This window comes from Vanellus vanellus, assembly GCF_965231255.1.
Source record: "Vanellus vanellus genome assembly, chromosome: 16".
In the NCBI taxonomy this organism is placed as follows: Eukaryota; Metazoa; Chordata; class Aves; order Charadriiformes; family Charadriidae; genus Vanellus; species Vanellus vanellus.
Genome location: NC_138921.1, coordinates 16059003 through 16077430, shown reverse-complemented (window position 1 = coordinate 16077430; position 18428 = coordinate 16059003). Strand labels below are relative to the sequence as shown.

The 18428-nt window shown below is 57.1% G+C and overlaps 1 protein-coding gene across 1 annotated transcript in view; it reads right to left on the bottom strand.

The window, feature by feature from the left end:
* Positions 1–3447, bottom strand: part of GRK3 (G protein-coupled receptor kinase 3) — a 72913-nt gene extending 69466 nt beyond the window's left edge. Inside the window, exon 1 of the mRNA XM_082491731.1 lies at positions 3301–3447. Coding sequence (XP_082347857.1) covers positions 3301–3413 — 113 coding nt within the window. The 5' untranslated portion in view covers positions 3414–3447. The remainder of the gene's footprint in view (positions 1–3300) is intronic.
* Positions 3448–18428: the final 14981 nt, after the last annotated feature.

The following is an 18428-nucleotide window of genomic DNA, read 5'->3' as shown; positions in this document are numbered from 1 at the left end:
TGTCCACCCATGTAAATCTATTCGCAGAAGAGGCTTTTAAGAAATGACGTAAAACTAAAAGATATCGCAGTTTTCCCAGTTGCTGGCAAGGCTCTTAGGAACGAAAGGAGGAAACACAGAAGGGAAGGAAAAGCAGATGACAGAGGATGGAAAAAGGGTTGTTTTGTTTTGGTGTTTTAGAAAAAAAAAAAAAAAACAACCAACCAAACAAAAACACACTAAGCTGCTTCCTTAGGCAGTCTCATCTCATTAGCGTTTTCTGCCCTCCTTCTTCCCAAACTGTGATATTTAACGATTTCGGTACAAAAACAGTTTTGAGGATGCTTCACGTAAACTCAGCAATAATCAGCCCCACGGCCAATAAACTCTTCGCCCTCATAGTTTATTTGCTGCTAAGCCTTGGCCTGCAGCCTTGGAATTTATCCTGCCTGCACTACAGCTATTTCCTTGTAAACAGGAAGCCCCCTCAAATTTGCATTACAGTAAACTCATTTATTTCATTTAGCGTCAGTCTTATCTCGGAAAGATAACACGGTGCGGACAGGTGTATCAGGCTCCAGCGAAGAGACAGATTCTAAGAGGGGGTAAAACCTTTGCAATATTTCTCGAAGAGATAACACCGGCAGCACAGGACGGCCTGGCCGGGCAGCGGTTGCCTGATGGAGATAAACCGGCACCGATCGCAGTCCTGCGGGAAGAGCGCTGCAATAAGGCCGTGATATTTATTTTCAAGCGTGGATGTGATATTCCAGTGACCTTCCCGCTATCTGTCCCGGTGACAGCCGGGAGCCGAACGCAAGGACGGCCGCTCGCAGCCCGGCGCTGGAGCTGTGCTCGGGCCCCTCCGAGCAGCCCGCCTTCACACACGCACAGAGAACTAAACAAATTCTTTGGAAAAATTGTTTGATTTCAAAAATCATGTAAGAGAGGACTTTGTGTGTTGTAGGTTTTTTTACTGTTACTATATCAACCCGCATTTAAGCAGCCGATTTGTATAATTTTAAATGAATCACTTTGCCAGTGATACAGAATATTTAAGTGTACCCAACACACCACGTCTGTTTTAATGAGAGGGATCAAAAAAAACCCAACCAGAAACCAGCACGAAGACATCTGACACCAGAATAACGGTCACAATTTCCTACTGTATGAGGAAATCCCTGGTTTCAGTTAGAAGCTGAGAAGTTCAGTCATTTCAAGCAATCTAGAGCCGTTTGTGGTCCCAGGCTTAGGTAAGTCTCTGTTCTCGTTTATGTCCACGCTTCCTCTCATTCATCTGCCGAGCTGTCTTACACGTCCCACGGCACCCTGGCATCACGTACAGCTGCAAACCTCTCCCTCCCTCAAGGCTCCTCACCTTCCTCAGAACACGACAGCCCGGGCAGGGATGGCAAACAATCTTTTTCCTTTACTATTTCACGCAACCTGCAAGCAGGTTCTTCCACATGCAGCCCTAGGAGCGCGGCACTGCGGCCACCCAACCCTTCACCTTTCCTCCTGCTCTGCCAAACTTCCTCCTGCACCCGGCTGCCGTTTCTCACCCTGCAGAGCCCAACGCAGGTGGAACCACCTCTCCGAGCTCGGGGAAACCACCCAACATCGGCACAACGCACATGCTGGCGGAGGAGAGCAGTACGGCGCAGGTTCTTCAGGCCTCGTGCCGTGCTACGAGGCTCACGCCGCGCTTTGCACAAGGGGACGTCGGTCCGGGCAGCAGCGTTCCAGCCTCCCCACAAGCACCCAAGGCGCTGGTGTTTCTCACGGCGGCGTTGGAAGGACTCCTCCCGTGCATCCCCGCTGCATCCCCATCTTTCACCTCCCCAGAGGACTCCTGTCCCTGCTGCAAACAGGGAGCACTGCCGCACATCCCTCGGACTAAGGACACCAACAGAAATAACCACAGCACCGATAAGTGTAAAGCTACCAGCACTCCCAGTGCTGGGCGTAATGTAAAGCTACCAGCGCTCCCAGTGCTGTACCTCAGGTTAACAGTATAACATTTAGCTTATAGACATTGATTCTTTTTACAGGCATTTACACACACTAGGAAAAAAAAACAGGCACCTTCATCTCTCCAGCAAGCCACCCTCAACCAGACCTTAAAAATGACCACCAAACTTCTCCATCTGAGGTTTCACCGCCTCTGCAAGGGGGATTACAGTGGGCCGGGCACCCCCATGCCCCCCACCTTCCCCTGCGCCGCAGCCTCACTGCGCTACCCAGAATCCGAGCGTAGAGGCGGAAAAAAAGCGAGTGCAGAAGTGAGAAGCGGGCTTCGGCGATGTCTCCTTCACGGCAGACAGCTCGGCTAGGCCACCAGCAGGCTTGCGAACTGCCTACACATTTTGCAGTATATTTTTTTTGGTTCGGATCTTTCCTCTTGCAATATTCTGTTTGCTGGCTAAATCTTCGGGTTTTTTAAATATACATATATACACACACAGAGCCACGGAAGAGAGGGAAAGCTTACTTTTAATTTCCGCAATAAACAAGCAAGCGATGCTCAGGTGATTTAATAACGCGTGCACAAGCAGGGACTGTCGCTCAGAAGAACAAATCACTTTTACCACCAAACCCCAAGAAAATGACCTCAGCGGTGTCAGGGCACCCGGCGAGACCCGGGGAAGCCCACGGCCACCGAGCCGGCCGCTCGACCGAGCCCTGCACCGCTCACTCTGCGCCGGCAGCCGCTTGCGAAGAGAAATCCCCTCTCCTGAGCCTGTCCTCCCTCCCCGTGTCTCCCGCTCCCATGTCAAACCTCACGAAGCATCACATCCCCCCCCCCCCCCAAAAAAAAATAAATATATACAGCTCTGCAGGATAAAACAGCGAGAACAGTTCAGTTTGGGTTTCCCGTTTTATTCAGCTCACCACTTAAAAGAATTTCTCTCCCGCTGGACGAAGCATCAAGTTTAGGATGAAATAAACACCCGAACCGCGGGGTGGATGCGCCCCCCCATCCCCATCCCCATCCCCATCCCCATCCCCATCCCCGGGGGAGAATCCGGTTCCTCCTCACCTTCACCCACCGAGAAGCCCCCGCAGAAGTTATTTCAAATAAACGCACCCGACCCGACCCCACGACGTGTTGCGGCCGCCCCCCCCCCCCAACCACCACCACCACCACCACCACCACCACCACCTCCACCTCAGGAGGCCGCGGGGTGCCCGGGCGCGGCGGGAGGGCCGGCGGCCGCCGCACCGTTATGTTGGGTACCGGCGGGGGGGGGGGGGGGGGGACAGGCAGAAGGGCCGCCGGGGCCGGGCAGGGGGTCCCCGCGGGCCGGGGCCGGGCGGTACCTGGGCTCGGGCAGGGTGATCTTCTTGCTGGCCCTGGCCGCCGGGGTGCTCTTGCTCTTCTCCATCGCCATCAGGTAGCTGACATCGGCCAGCACCGCCTCCAGGTCCGCCATGTTCCCGCTCCCGCCGCCGGGCTGCAGATGGAGGCTCCGCCGGGGGCAGCCGCCCCCGAGGCCGGGGGGGGAGGCGGGAGGGGGGGGGGGTTTGGCGGCGGGAGAGCGGGCAGGCGAGGCGGGCGGCGGCGGCTCCCCCTCCGCCGGTACCGCCGAGCGCCTCCCGGGTGCGCCTGTGCGTGTGTGTGTGTGTGTGTATGTGTGTGTGTGAGGGCGGCGGGGGGGGGGGGGGGCGGCCGCCTCCCCGCCCTCCGTGCCCGGGGCTCGCCGCCGGCCCTGCTCGCCCTCAGCCCGCGGCCGCCGCGGCGGGCGGGCGGGAAACCCCCCCCCCCCCCGCCCCGGGGGGCCGTGCGCCTCCCCCGCCGGGCCGGGCCGGGCCGGGCCGGGCCGCAGCGCCCCCCGCCCGCTCGGTTCCTCAGCGCTCGCCCGCCCCCGCCGGGCCCATGGCGGCGGCAGGGCAGCGCGGAGCGGCCCCCGCGGCGCCGGGCGGGCAGGTCGGAGTGCGCCCGCGGCGCTGGGCGGCCATGGGCGGGCGGCGCGGCCGCAGGGGCTGCCCGCCGGTGGCGGCGGCGGCGGCGGCGACGGCGGCGGCGGCTTTCGGGGCTGCGGCGCGGCGGCGCCTGCAAAAATCCGGACCTGGATTCCGCGGCGGCCAACGGAGCGGGGAGAGCCGCCGCTGGGGGGGGGGCTGTCCGCCCGGCCCCGAGGGGTGTCCGCGGCCCGGTGGGCCCGCATCGCCCCCCAGCCCGCAGGGAGGCCGGGGCCGGGGCCCGGGCGGGGGGAGGCCGAGAGTAGAGCCCCCACCGCGGTGGGTTTCTGCCTCCTCAGCACCGCGGGGAGGGGAGCGCGGGGGCCGCCTCCTTCCTTGGCCTGGGACGGGGTGCGGGGGCTGCCCGGGGTGCCCACGCCTCGGCCTCCCCGGTTTCGGGGCAGCGGCGGGTCGGGCGCCTGTCTTTCAAGATAAATTTCCTCACCGTTTATTGACCTGTGATGCGGGTATGGAAAAGCGGGTACGAGTAGACGCGTCTGCACGAAAACCCCATTACTGGAAGCTCTTTGGCGGGCGCATCATGGCGCACGGGGAGGCGCGGGCTGGGCCCGGCCGCTGCCCCCGCGGGCACCTCGCTGCCGGCCCTGCTCGGAGGTGTAGTAGTAACTCTGCTGCAGCCGAGCAAATATGCAGATTTCGGCTTCTTTCCTTCCTGAATTTCGTCAAATATGTCATAAATAATTGGCTCAATGAAAGGCTAAGTCAATGACAAGTCTGAAGTTTAAAGCTCAGCTTGTTTTGAGCTCTTTTCAAGTGCCGCCACTCCTCCTTCCCACATCTTCGTGGAAGTTAATGATCTGATTAAAGCTGGGTAGAGTATACGGCTGGGAGGATCTCGCCGCGCGGCTCATTGTGAACCATCTGAGAACCAGCATTTTGTTGAAAACGTTTAATTTAAAGGAACACTTTTCACCAGGACAGAGCCGTTGGGGAAGGTTTCTCCTCCACTGGCGAAGTTCCTGATGGCCACAGAGCAGTGCTGGGGCGGGGGGTGGACGGGAGCAGAGGAGCACCCGCGGCAGGTCCCTCCTGCCACCGCAGTGTAGAGCTCCCCACCAGCCCTGACTGAAGTTTGCGCAGAGCCGAGCTACAAGGCGGAAAGGGGTATTTTTATGTTAATCAATAAAAGCGAGTCTGGCGTGTGAGCCGTGGCGTGGTTCCCATCGCTCCGGCAGGCTCTGACCAGCCCCGCATCTCCTGCTCCAAAGCTTGTGTTGCTCCAAAGCGTGGGCTCTCCTTCCGCGGTGGTGGTGGTGGGAGCCACATCTCCTCCGGGTGCGGTGGTTTCGGCTGCTTTCCGTGGTACCTCTGCCCCGGAGAGCAGAGCCGTCCTGCTCCAGCCTCCGCATGTGAGCGGGCCCAACGTCATCTGTGGAGCCGAACGGGCACGTACAGCTGTGCAACCCTCAGCAACGCTTGCAGAACTATTGCCTAATTAGTTGTAAATACAGAAGTATACGTGATGCCCCGTGCTGAAGCGCACTAATCTACCGATTAAGGCAAACCCCATGGTCTGCACCTCACATTAGAGTTTTAAAACACTTGAGTTTTGATGAGAAGGGCTGGCATTGTCTAATGACGGGTCCAAAACTGTTTGGCTCCGCTCTGAAAAGGAATATTCTGATGTGTTTAACCAGGAGTAAACATTTGTCAGCCTTGCCACGTCCTTGGCCTGGTTACGCGAGCAGACACACGCCTTTTGTGGCTCTTCCAAGGTGACGGCTATGTTGCGGCTCCCGCAGCCCCTCTGTCCTTCACCGCTCACAGATATTTCCATGGAGAGAAGTGGTTTTCATTTCCCGAAATGTGAAGGTGTGAAAGAAGCAACAGCGCTTTAGGCAGGTTGTCAGCACTGACCTGATAGTGTCGCTGAACACCACCGTCAGGAGGTGATGCCGCACCGAGGGGAGGAGAAGGCCACCAGAAACCCACATTTAAGTGACTTTACGGTGATGATGATAGCAATAACGGCCACGAAAATGCCACGAGGGATTCATAATCCTCTCCTTTTTATTCCTGTGCCACATTTTTGCCATTCTTATCTTGTAATGTACACTTCAAAGGCATTCTCAGTGACAGTTTCTAGGAAATCGCATTTGGTGACGGCTAATACAAAAACCCCGTTAAGAAATGGTTCTCTTCTTTCTGCCTTGGTCTTTCCAGTGGTGCTAGCTGCTGTGGCGGCAGCAACTGGAACCAAAACAGTGGTGGGTTATAAGAAAGGGTGTTCTTTGCACCATTTATTTACGGAGTGCATTTGCAGCGCAGTCCGAGGTCCCCTTGCGAGGAAGTGCAACTCCCCAGGTGCCAGTCTGCAGCTTTCCTTAGCGCGTGGCTCTGTCCGGGGTGTAGTCTTTGTGTGCATTGCCTGTGGGGTTTGCTTTTTGTGTGTGTGTTGTTTTATGCCCGGTGTGTTGGTTTCAGTCTTTGTATGTAGGTTTTGTGTGTGTTTACAAACAGTGCTCTGCGCCGGTGTGTGTGTTCCCCTAGGAAAAGGAAACCCGGAGTTAATCGATGCCGGGGTTAGCAGAGGTCAGAATACGATCCACTCAGGCGCGCTCTGAATGCAGTTAAGGATCTCCTGACATTTCTGGGAATGCTGACTGATACTGTTCCATCGATTTAAACGTGTCTCGAGGCCTCTCTGGGCTCGAGCGCAGGGTTTTGCGTGCATCCCTCGCAGAGCCAAGAAACCCTGCCTCCTCTCTGGCGTTCCTTCCTTCCGAGGAGTGAGTTTCTCCCACCATCTGTGTAAGATTTAAATGTTTAATTTTGCACGGCTCTGCTTCACAGGATGACAGATGATACTACAGAGAGTAACGAGCCTAAAGTAGATTTATTAGTGCGCCCTATGCTAGCACCGTCCCATCAAGCTAATGGTGCAAGATGGCACACCAGGAGGGAGGCATATTCGTCCTGCTGCCCTCGAACCTGTGGCAAATCTGATACCAAATAAGATCTCTGCTGCTCTGCATGGCTAACGCTAACAGGATACCTCTTGTGGGGAATGTTCACATAGAAGATTATTAAATGCTATTTTTTAACTATTTCTAATGTATCACCAGAAATGCACATAGTTTGGGATTAAGAGCATTAAGCGGTGTTTACCTCGGTTCCCTCCGTGGGACGCTGCCGTCTACAGAGGGAGCAAGCCAACGGCCAGCAATCCGCCGCGTTCCTTGCTCCTTCTCTCGGCAGCGCTGGTAGAGGATAATATATTTATTGGTGATGGATCCCGATGGGATCTGGCTCTCCGTGGCTTGTTTGCGTAATAGCCAAGCAGAGAGGTTATGTTTTGCTGCCTCCCCTACTCCTGGCAGGATTACCTGGGGTGCGACCGCACGCTTGGCTGAAGGGAGAGGGCAGAAATCCCTTCCCCACGCCGCCTCCACCGAGCTCCTCTTGCCAAAGTGTTTTAAATCAGCTTCCGACCGCGGGGTTACCTGGAGGTAAAGCACAGGAGCAGCAGCTCCTGCTTAATGAGGTTGCATGAGGATTCATTAGTAAGCAACGGTAAAGCGCCCAGAGGACAGTAAGAGATAAGTAAATGCAAACTATTCTTAGTAAAAATTAGGCAGTCTGCTGCATTTTCCCAACCTTGCCCTGCAGCAGGGACAAGAAGGTGCAGAGAGTCACTGCTCCCACGCTCGGCCGTGTGGGACATGGCGAGGAGGGATGTTTTTAGCCTGGGTCCCAGGGAAAGAGCCTCACGCCATCCCCTTTTGCCTGTCGGGCTTCTCCGACGGGCTGGGCTGCAGGGCGGCTGTGCCCCCTCTCCGCAGCCGCGCGGCGCGGGGCTGGGGGCACGTCCTGGCCCAGCACAGGGCATTCCTCCGCAGCATCCGCACCGAGGCTGAAGTTGCATCCCGTCTCCTTAATGCTACGCTAATAAGCAGTGCGAGGCGATATGGAAAACAAACAGAGTAATTAATGGCCATTTCTGCTGCTGCTTTTATTCACTGACTATTCCAGAAGGAGCAATTTTACAGAAGACAGCCTCTGCCTTCGCGGTGCCGTTGGGTTAGGCACCCGGGATCCCGGGAGGGGAGTGAGCGCTGCGGCTCTGGCCTCTTGGAGAAAAGCACCGGCTCGTCTGCATCTCTACAAATACATCCAGCTTTCTCCTGAACACTCTTAACGAAGGTACTTCAACCACCTCTGACAGGTTAAGCACTCGGTGTAGTTTATCGCCATCACATTCCTTTTCGGAACGAGCTGACATGATGATGCGGCAAAGTTTTAATTAGGAAACAAATGGCAATTCAATTCTCAAAAATGTTATTCACCACCAAACATTTGTATTTGAATGGTCTGACTAGTAATGATAATGTCCTCTGGGGACAGAGATAAGAACAGAGTTGAAAGTCATGCAACGTCGTAAGTCTTGCATGAGGAAACACAGGCACCGGAGGTACGGGTCCTTCACTTGCCGATTGCGTCATCATACCGTTTCTCTCACTGCTATAATAAAAATATTTTTCAGACATTCTCCTCTCCGCATTTTCTTAGACTGACATGCCACATAAAATGTCCTGTTTGCCGTCTCTCTCCTTCCGCAGCCCGTGCCTTGCCAGGCTGCCGCTTCGTTATCCGAGGCTGCTATTTCCTCCACGGCTGCCCGAGAGCCATGCAAATGCGCCCCAGGTGTGCTCACGGAGTCTCCTGCGATTTTTCAGACTTCAAAATGGTTCGGGGGGGGCGGACACAATTTAGAAGAGTCTCCCCGTGTGTCGCAGGGGCAGCAGGTCGGGGAGGCTGCGCTGAGGACGGCAGGAAATCGCGTCCCCTCTGCTCTGCGCAGCGGCAGCGCCTGGCCGCACTCCTGGCGTGGCTTAATCCTCCAGGAGGAAATATGTGTTCCTTTGAAATTGACTGAAATGATTTTAGCGGTATTTTTTTTACCAAAATAAATTGTGAAGGAGTAGCGAATCTAATTCAGACGATGGCAACATCAGAATGCGTTCTTCTGACCCGGCGCTAATTCGATTGCCGGCCACGCAGGACATTCTCCAGTACAGATCATCTCATAAAAATGGGGGCCCGAATCCTGGGCAGATGTTGTTTTATGTGGCTTCATTGGCTTTGGTGGGCCAGTACTGATGGCACCCCAGACATCTGGCCCCACTGGACCTCCCGCTGCTCTGGTTTAACCGGCAAGGAGCACCCCGCTCCAGGAGCTGACGGCTTGGATGGATGTACTGGCTTCATCCGACTCATCTCCCCACCCGTGGGAGCCGCCAGCCTGATTTTCGTGGGTTTGCCAATCGGTCCGTGTGTCCAATGAGCAGCGCAGAGCCCCGTCCCGCCCCAGAGGGCTTTCCGTTCTTGCAAGTGGCTTCTGTGCAACACTGGCCTGGAAAAGCAAACACGGCGAGCTTGCCCGAATTATGAAGGGAGGCTGCAGGAAGAATAAAAAATATCTTCTGAAGTGGCAGCGCCCGTCTCTGGTGCTGCCAAGCAGAGTGCACCTCTCCGAGCAACCAGCCCGGCACGTATTCTGCTGGGTGGGCAGGAGCGCCCTTTCAAGGTCCCTTCCAACCTAAACCAGTCTATGATTTTATCCTGGAGGTGGTCGAGGCCAGGCTGGACGGGGCTTGGAGCCACCTGGGCTGGTGGGAGGTGTCCCTGCCCGGGGCAGGGGGGTGGAACAAGATGATCTTCAAGGTCCCTTCCAACCCAAACCATTCTATAATTCTGTGAGTCTGACTCCAGGGCACAGCTGGACACCAGTGACAACCACTCTGATTTGTTCTACCCATTCAGTGGGGAATTAAAAGAAGCCAGAAAGGATCCTCTGCAAATTCCGTTTTTTCTCACATAAGAATGGTCCACGTACAGCAGCACTAATTGCGGTAATAACCCTCTTCTGTAACAGCCTAACAGCTACTGATGTCATGCACCCTCCGGGCTGCAAGACAATATTCGATTCTATATCTGTCATAAACGGGGATCCCGGCTTTTGAACCAGAATAGGACAACGCCAAATGCGACAACTCGGGTCCTGCTGGCGTGTGGCCACCCACAGACCCAGCCGCTTTTTTCCTGGTAGTGCATTTGGGTTCTGTGTGCCCAGCCTGCACGTCTCAGCCAGCCCGTCCCTTTACCCATCAGCTGGGCTGAGACTTCGGCAGCATCGCTCTCTTTAATAGCCGTTAATGGTCATTAAAACTGACGGTGGGTTCACTGACACTGAAGGTTCCCGCAGGAGAACGCTGGCTGGATGGGAAGAGTTTCTCAGGCTCAGGTGCGAACTGATGGCGAAATGGCACAGAAAGAAACAGGGCTTTGGTTCCCCGCCTGCCTCGGTCCGGCTCCCTCTGCTCCCGCTCCCGCACGGAGCTGGAGTGCGATTTCCCACCGCTCCCACAGGTATCCCCACCGCGGAGCAATGAAATCAGCCCGTCCCCTGCCCAACAAATAAGAGGGGCCGGCTCCAACAAGAGGGAGAGAAAAGCCAAAACACCAGGCGCACCTGAGCAGCTACTGATGTGCCATGCATCTCTCCTGGTTTTTTTTTGTGAATAATTTCAACGGGTTTTGGTTTTGTCCTCGTGCCACGTGCACCCACCCTGTGCTCCTCTGCGAGAGCATCTCGCGCAGACCTTGCTGGAGAGGCTCCTTGCAGCCCTGTCCATGGGCTTAGAGGTGCCTGATGAGAGCCAGGAGAGGTGGGACAGTGACCCCCACAACCCCCCCCCCATCACCATCCTGGGGTTGAAGAGGACCCCCCTACCCCCCGCGTTCCTCCACTCGTGCCGTCCCTTCGCCCAGCTCAGACCCATCTTCGAGAACTCCCTGATTTAAAAACAACAGAGTGTGTTGCTACAGCAGATACACCCGACGAGGACTGTAACAGCAAATGTCTTAAAGCCCTAAAAAGAGTCCCCCTTCAGCACTGTGCGGGAGAGCTAATATCAGCTGGCATTAAAGCAGCGTTTCCCTGTACAGACTGATTAGACAAACAGATGTCAAGAGGGAACCATTGAGCATTCACTGTTCCACGGTCTGGTTTGAATGTAACTTGATAAAGGAAAATAGAAAAAAAAAAAAAATCAATGATTGACTAATTTAGCTATAAATTTTGAGGGATAGAAAGAGAAGAACCGACAGCATTGCAGGTATTGAAACGGCACAAGTTAATTCAGATTCTGTCACAACGCCTGGTGGAAGGTAAATCACGTAGTGCTGAAAATAAAAGCCCTCATCTCCAGGGCGGTCTTGCTGCCCGTGGCAGGAGTCTGTCAGAAGGACCCCGTTAGCCCTGGCAGGCAGTGGGAGGGCGGCAGCCCCGCGGCGATGCCGGATGCGCGGTGGGAGCAGGATGGCAGCCGGAGGGTGCGGGGCTCCAGCGCCACGTGCCCGAAATCCCCCCGGAGCGCCAGCGAGGCTGCCTGCGACGAGCCAGGCGAGCCAGCCTGCTAGAAAACCTTCCAAATATGCTCCTTGGAAACAATTCTAGTTACGTGGGAAATGCTTTCTAGTTTTTTCTCTTCCCTGGCTTTTTGTGCTCAAAGTCTATTTGCACACAAATTGGCATTTGCTGCCCTGGCTGATCATTCACCCGAATCCAATATTACACGTCTGGTCTCCGAGCTGGCCCTGGGCACCTGGTGTCACCGCAGCCGACAGCGGTGGCAGCTGGAAGGTGCACGGTGACAGAAGCCGGAGCCGCGGTCCCCCATGGCTGAGCCACCCCCGTGCCGGTGCATCCCCCGGTGCTGGGCGAGCACAGGATGGTTCTGCCACGCTCGGACACCAGAAGCCACATGGCACCAAGAGCCAGACATCAGCGTCGGGGCCGGGACCGGGGGTGCGGAGATCTGGTGGCAGCAGAGGTGCCTCCAGCTCAGGGTGTCCCCTTCCGTCCCGCCCGGCAGCGGGGGTTTGGTCAGGGCAGCGCCGAGCCGAGGCGCGCGGCTCAGCATCCCCCCGGCGCCCGGGTGCTGCTGGCTCGGCCGCTGCCCTTTGCTGCTCACCCACCGACGTCTTGCTGGAGGCAGGAGCCTTCTGGCCCGTGGAGGGGGATGCCTTCTGCCTGCGGCACCGGCCATCGCGCCCACAAACTAGAGAGGCGTGAAAGGAGGCTCATCTCCACCGGCTGCGGATGGAGGAAGCAAGATGTGGGGGAAAGGCGGGCTGCCCCGGCGTCCTGCTCCTCACCGCCCGTGTCCCACCCCTCCTGTCCTCTTGCCCGGGCGTCGTGTTTAAAACCTACATGGGAAAAGCCCTCCCGCCGCGGCTGCTCGGGGAACCGGGAGGGAAGTCACGCTGTTCTGCCCGAGCCAGCCATTACGCTGTTCATTTTTCTACTTGGCTGCATCGCGCTCTATTTCGGTGAGAGAAAACAACTCTCTCCGCAAAACAGAACCAACCTGGTCTTTCCGTGTCCCCTGATGGCACAGCGCTGCCGGGGGCTGCTCCTCCGCCGCAGCCGCCCCGCTCCAGGGCACACGCCAGGTGGGGCGGCCCGAGCGCTCGCGCAGGCAAAACCCCGCCAGAAACACGGGGCGACGGGGCAGGAACGCACTGCCAGCTTGGGAACAAAATGGCATGGAGTTTATTTGCGCTTCCATCACATCAAAGGGGCCCTTGTTTGAATTCTTCTCCCTTCAGCCTGGAGGAGAAGAAGGTGAAAGATTGGTTCCTATTAATAGCCACGCATCCCACAAGATCCAAGCCTCGCAAGAAGCCATGAAAGACTGCGGCATCTGATTCTCTGAATAAATGAGGTAATTTTGGAAGAAGTGTGTGCTCAGCAGCCTTAATTACTGCTTTCTCCAGTTTGGTAGGAGATGACAGCGACAACCCGCTTCGGTGTCGGCAGCGCCCAGGTCCCAGAGGAGCTGCACGGTGCCGCCGTGCCCGGAGAGCCACCAGCGCGGGCCAGTGCGCTGCCTTCCCCCAAATCTTCCTGATTTTGCAGCAAACACGGCCAGGGCTGGCTCGGAGCGAGGGGAAGGAGCACCTCAGCAAGCTGATGGGTCGGCAAAGCGGGGGCACAGCTCACCGCAGGGACGGTGAGGGACTGGTGCCGGCAGCAGGGCGCGGGGATGCTCGGGAAATCATCCCTACCGGGGAAGGAGCCAGCAGGGAGCAAGAGGGTGCGGCGTGGCTCCGGTCCCGCACCCCCCACGGACTAACGGGGCAAAGCCACCCAGGAGCTCGCTGCAGCGAGGAAGGGCCGGGGGCTGCGGGCAGGCTGGCCACGTCGGGGACATCCGCTGCCCATCTGCAGGCACCTGACATCATCCCACAGGAGGATTTGCGAGGGATGGTGCGAAGGGGCGTGCGGCTGTATCAGCCCCGGGTAAAGCCCGCGGGCGCACCGTCCATGGGCACCCCCCTCGGATTAGCGGGAGAGCAGGGAGGGATCTGCCCCCGCTCCGCAGCGCACGTCCTGCAGCGCACAGAATTATGCCAGCTTTCCCCGAAGCAGATTTTCAGGCTCCAGGTACCGGGTTTAACCCGACACCAAAGGTACGCGTGGCAGGCGGTGCCTCCAGCAGGCGGGACGGCTGCATCACCGTCATCACCACCCCACGCGCGGATGCTGGAGACCGAGTTGCTCTTTGCGTGCCAGGCATGAGGCCACCAGAGCCGCCAGCCCCGCTGGCCCCGGGACACTGGTTCTGCCCTCGTGTCGGCACCCGAGTCCGTGGCCAGTTGGTCGGGAGCCACCCCGCAGGCGAGGGCCACCGTCGCTGCGGAGCGAAGCCGCGCTCCTGCTGCATGGCGCATAACAATGGAGCAGAAGGATTTTCAGGATCATAACCCATCCTAGCTGCGGTCCCCGTATGCCAAACAGTTAATCTGCCCTCTCAATGCCCTTGTAAAGCAAACCAGTAAATTACGTTCATTTCACAGCTGAGGAAACGGTTCCGCTGAGGCTGCTTTGCCCCGGGGCCGCGCGGGAGCCGGCGGCAGGACTGTCCATGGACGGGGACCATCAGCGCATCCAGGCAGATAGCTGCAGCGTCCTGAAGGCAGCCCGCCTGGGAAAACAGGGACAGTTCACAGCGGGATCTGCATGTCAAAAAAAGCGCAGAGAATAAATTGTCAATGACCTCAAAAGCATCTTTCTGCTAAAACGCATTCCCATGGATTTAGCATCCTTAGCTCAGCTTGGCCCCCGGCACTGGCGAAAAGCACCTCTCCTACAGGACAATTTCGTTTGTCCTCTGAAAGACGCAGTCATTACCAGTGAATCAAACCACCACGGGGTGTAGAAAAGACACTCGCTTCAATTAAACACTAAAAGCATGGACCTCCTTTCTGCTTGGGTAGGGCAGAGAAGGACTAAATGCCTCTGAACCACACAGAGGGAAATGCAAGCTATTAATTACACTCGTTGTGTAGGCGCACGCGTGGCAAACTCGGCAAATAACACCGTTCGTGTTGCTTTCGCTGTGTGAGAGCTGCAGCGGGGCCGGCACGCTGCACACAGCGGGTATACGGAGTGCTTAAACCAAGCGTTGCGGCCACGTGTGCTCCCGTTTCTCGTGCAGCCGGGCTCTTACAAGAGAACTGGGGCTAATTCAGGTACCAAAATGCCATTACGGTGGCAAGGGAAAGGCAGCGCGCGGATCGGCCGCGGTCCTCATGCCGGCGTCCTTGCAGCGCCCTCCACCCCCGCGGGAAGAGGAGAGCGGTGTCAGAAGGGACTTCAACAGTTAAAACGCCCTACTTCGTCCAGCACAGCCTCTTCCTTCGGAGCTCATCTCGGCAGATAATGGACTTTGCCTCCTGACTTAATCTTTTGTAAATCTCTCTCCCTTAATTGCTTATCATCCGGAAACCTCGGAGTGAGCCAGGACAGACACTCCCCGCCATGTGATACAGCCGTCCTCTCCCTCCCTGCCACCGTCCTGCTGCCAGCAGGCACCCAGCGCACCCAGCGCACCCAGAGCATCCAGCATACCCAACACACACATCACACGCAGCACACCCAGCACACCCAGAGCACCCAGTGCACCCAGAGCACCCAGAGCATCCAGCATACCCAACACACACATCACACGCAGCACACCCAGCACACCCAGAGCACCCAGTGCACCCAGAGCATCCAGCATACCCAACACACACAGCACATGCAGCACACCCAGAGCACCCAGTGCACCCAGCGCATCCAGAGCACCCAGTGCATCCAGAGCATCCAGTGCACCCATCCCACCCAGCGCACCCAGCGCACCCAGTGCATCCAGAGTACCCAGCTCACCCAGAGCACCCAGCGCACCCAGCACACCCAACACACACAGCACACGCAGCACACCCAGTGCAACCAGAGCACCCAGTGCACCCCTGCGCCTGCTCGCCTCCATGCGTGGCACATGGCAGTCAAAATCCGCGGTGGCACGAGCGGCACCAGCAGAGACCAGGGACTGGTTTTCAACCTGCTTCTCCGAAGATGCTCGTCGTGAACAAAATGCCGGGAGGGTTTTACAGCTGCGCTTCCCGTAAGCAACGCTGCTGCGTTTGCCGTCAGCGCTCAGCAGCTCTCGATGGGAACTGAAATCGCAGCTCTCCCATTCAGTCCCCAAAACGAAAGGGCTCCGTTCCCCTCCCCACCATGCCCCAGGCTCTTTCCACCCGTGGAAGAGCAGCGGACGCCGTCAGGAAGGCAGCACCCGAGTGTCCCGGGGAAAGTCAGAGCCAGCAGGACCCAGACCGCCCCTCGCCGCACAAGGGCTGCCTGGGCTCTAACTCGGGGCGCGCGCCTGAATCGAGAATTTGATGTTAATGGGAGCTGGTGTGTCTTTCAATTAAAAATGCCTCTTATGGCAGCTGCAAGCAGCGTTTTGCTCTCCTGGCTGTCGAAGGAGCAATCCCGTCCTGCAGAGGGAAGACGTCATGCGCTGGGAAGGTTGCTAAGCGAGCGGTTCCCTCCTTATGATGCACGACTTCATTACTCGGCTCCCTAAATGGATGTTACATATAAATGACATTTGCCTTAGAGCATATGAGCATCCCAAAATAGTGTGTGCGTTTCTGTGTTATTTGTACGGTTTTCTGAAGAACGTCCCTATTGTCTGCCGCGCCTGCAGCGCCTGATGGCTGGAAACCGCTGCTCGGTGCGGCGCGAAACCCTTTTGCGGTGGGTGGGCTGCGGCGCGGGAGGGATGGGGAGCCCCGGACCAGCCGAGCGGTGATCAGGGTCCCGGCGGCGGGGCAGCCCCGTGCACGGGATGGGGCAGGTGGGCTGAGCGCTGCGAGCTGCAGGGCGCGGGATACAACGCCGCTTCCTCTCTTGCTCGGAACATCTTTCTCTCCCTGCCTGGAATTTCCTCTTTCCTAATGCTTCGCTCGGTGTTTTCCTACCGGCCAAAAGCCCGAGGGGAAGAGGCTCTGGCCGCTGCTCCCCGGGGATGCTCACAGACACGGCCCCGCTCCCGCAGGAGCCTCCCACCCCTGCGGGGCTCCTGACCCTTGCGCCAGGCACTGCTCTGCCCCAGGGACCCCATCCTGCCCACGCCGCACCTCCCAGAGCCGCCAGCGGGAGCAGAGGCCACACAGAGGTGGCAGAAGTCGCAGGCACCGTCCCGTACCCCCGGGCACCCCGGTAAAGCCAATTCTCACAGGCTGCAGCCGCCCACCGCGCAGCCACGGCCGCGCCGGCAGCGCCCAGGGACCGGGAGGGACCAGCTCTTCACGTGGCCGTTTCATCTAAAATTGCTTAAACTCAGCTCAGCGCCGGCTGTCTTTTTAGATTAACTGAACCGTACAGAGCAAAGGTATGGCACCAGCTCCCACACGTTACGTAAGATACAAATGAAGAAATATAAAAAAAAAAAAAAAGAAAAAAAGAAAAAAGAAAAAAGAAAAGGTTATGTCCATCCTGAAGAGAGAAACTTGTTTTTCATTTTTTCCCTGATTTCATAAGAACATCCACAGCAGCTGATCTTTGCAGCACTAACATAATCCGGTGTTATATTTTAATCCCATTATGTTGCCATGTGGTTGCTCGTAGTCTGCCTGGACTATGAGGAACAGATGTTTCCTAATTGGCACTTCTGCTGCCCAGGAGTTTACATCACTGAAAATAGTTTCTTTGCCTTTCGTGTTGGCATTGAAAGCGAGACCCCGCCGCTGGTTTTCACAGCCTCAAATTATCTAATGGCGTTGGCTGCTCATATCCCAATTACCCACCTCGAGCTGCTGTTTTCCGTACAGAGGCGGCAGCGCTGAGCCCAGCTCGGGTGCGTGGGCACAACGGACGGGTCACGCCGCCTTTGCTGGCCGTCGCCGGCGTTTAATTGCCGGCTGCGGCGGGACGAGGAAGCAATCGGGGCTGCCCTGGCCGCTCGCCCAGAGGGAAAGACGACATTTTCTTTTTTCGGATGCGTTTGGGCGAAGCCGCCGGAGGCAAAGCCTCGTCCCGCAGCGGAGCACGGCACAGGGGGGTCTGCAGCCCCCGCGCCGGGGGGGGGACGGGGCTGAGCGCTGCAGCCGTGAGCAGGAGGCTCCTCACCCTCGGCTGCAGCCGACTCGCTATTTCCCGGCCCATACCTTTGACTTTTCATATTATTAAAGCGTTTTGGTTTTGCCCTGAGCGTTTCATAATCAAGCGTTGGGAAAAACACACCGAGCGACTGACTGACTGCAGTAGACGGGGCAGGAGCAGCGTCGCTGAGTCCTCGCTGCTGCTGTAATCCCCTGGGACATCTTAATCCCATTATGTCTCCATGTGGCTGTTTCCAATTCTGGCCTTTGAAGAAGTGATGTTTCTTAATTAGCATTTCAACTGGACAGGAGTTTTACTTGCTGGAAGAAGCCTAGGAAGCTGTAATGCTTTCTTTCCTTCCTTTTTCTCCCTCTTCGCGCTAATGTTTAGGAACAAAAATGAGCAGCAGGAAAGAAAAGGGGAGCCTGGCGTTCTGGGCAAGAGCATCCGTCAGCTGCGGTCACCTGCTCCCGGCACGGCGCAGAGCCCCAGGTGCCACCAGGGGATGAAGGCGCGTTTGTCTCACCGGTCGCTGGACGGGACTCGGTATTACCTCTGCCTATAAATACAAATATATAAATATCTCCTCCGCTGACCCGCACGGCCCCTGTAAGACGGATGAAGCCGTACTCTGGGCTGGCACTGATCCAGGGACGCTAACGAGTCCTGAGCCGGCATCCAGCAGCCATCGGTGCCGGCTTATTGCCTCTCCTCTTCTAATCCTGGGTTTTGGCTGCGGCGGTCAGAGCCTGAAATGGAAAAAAAAAATCGCTTGACCCCGCGCACCCTTCACGTACGAGCATTAAAAATTGTTCACTCTAAGCAGGTGGTTTTACACAGACGAGCCAAGGAGGGACGTTCTGCCCAGCACACGGCATGGTGCCAGCGCCCGCTGTGCCTTCCCCGGCCTCCCCGGCCCCCGGCCAGGGGCAGGGACCCACCGCGCCGCAGGTCCCCTCGCTCACAGCATCTCCCCACAGATGTTTTCGCTAATCAGAAGAATGGGAAAACAAGGCAGCAGCGGCCC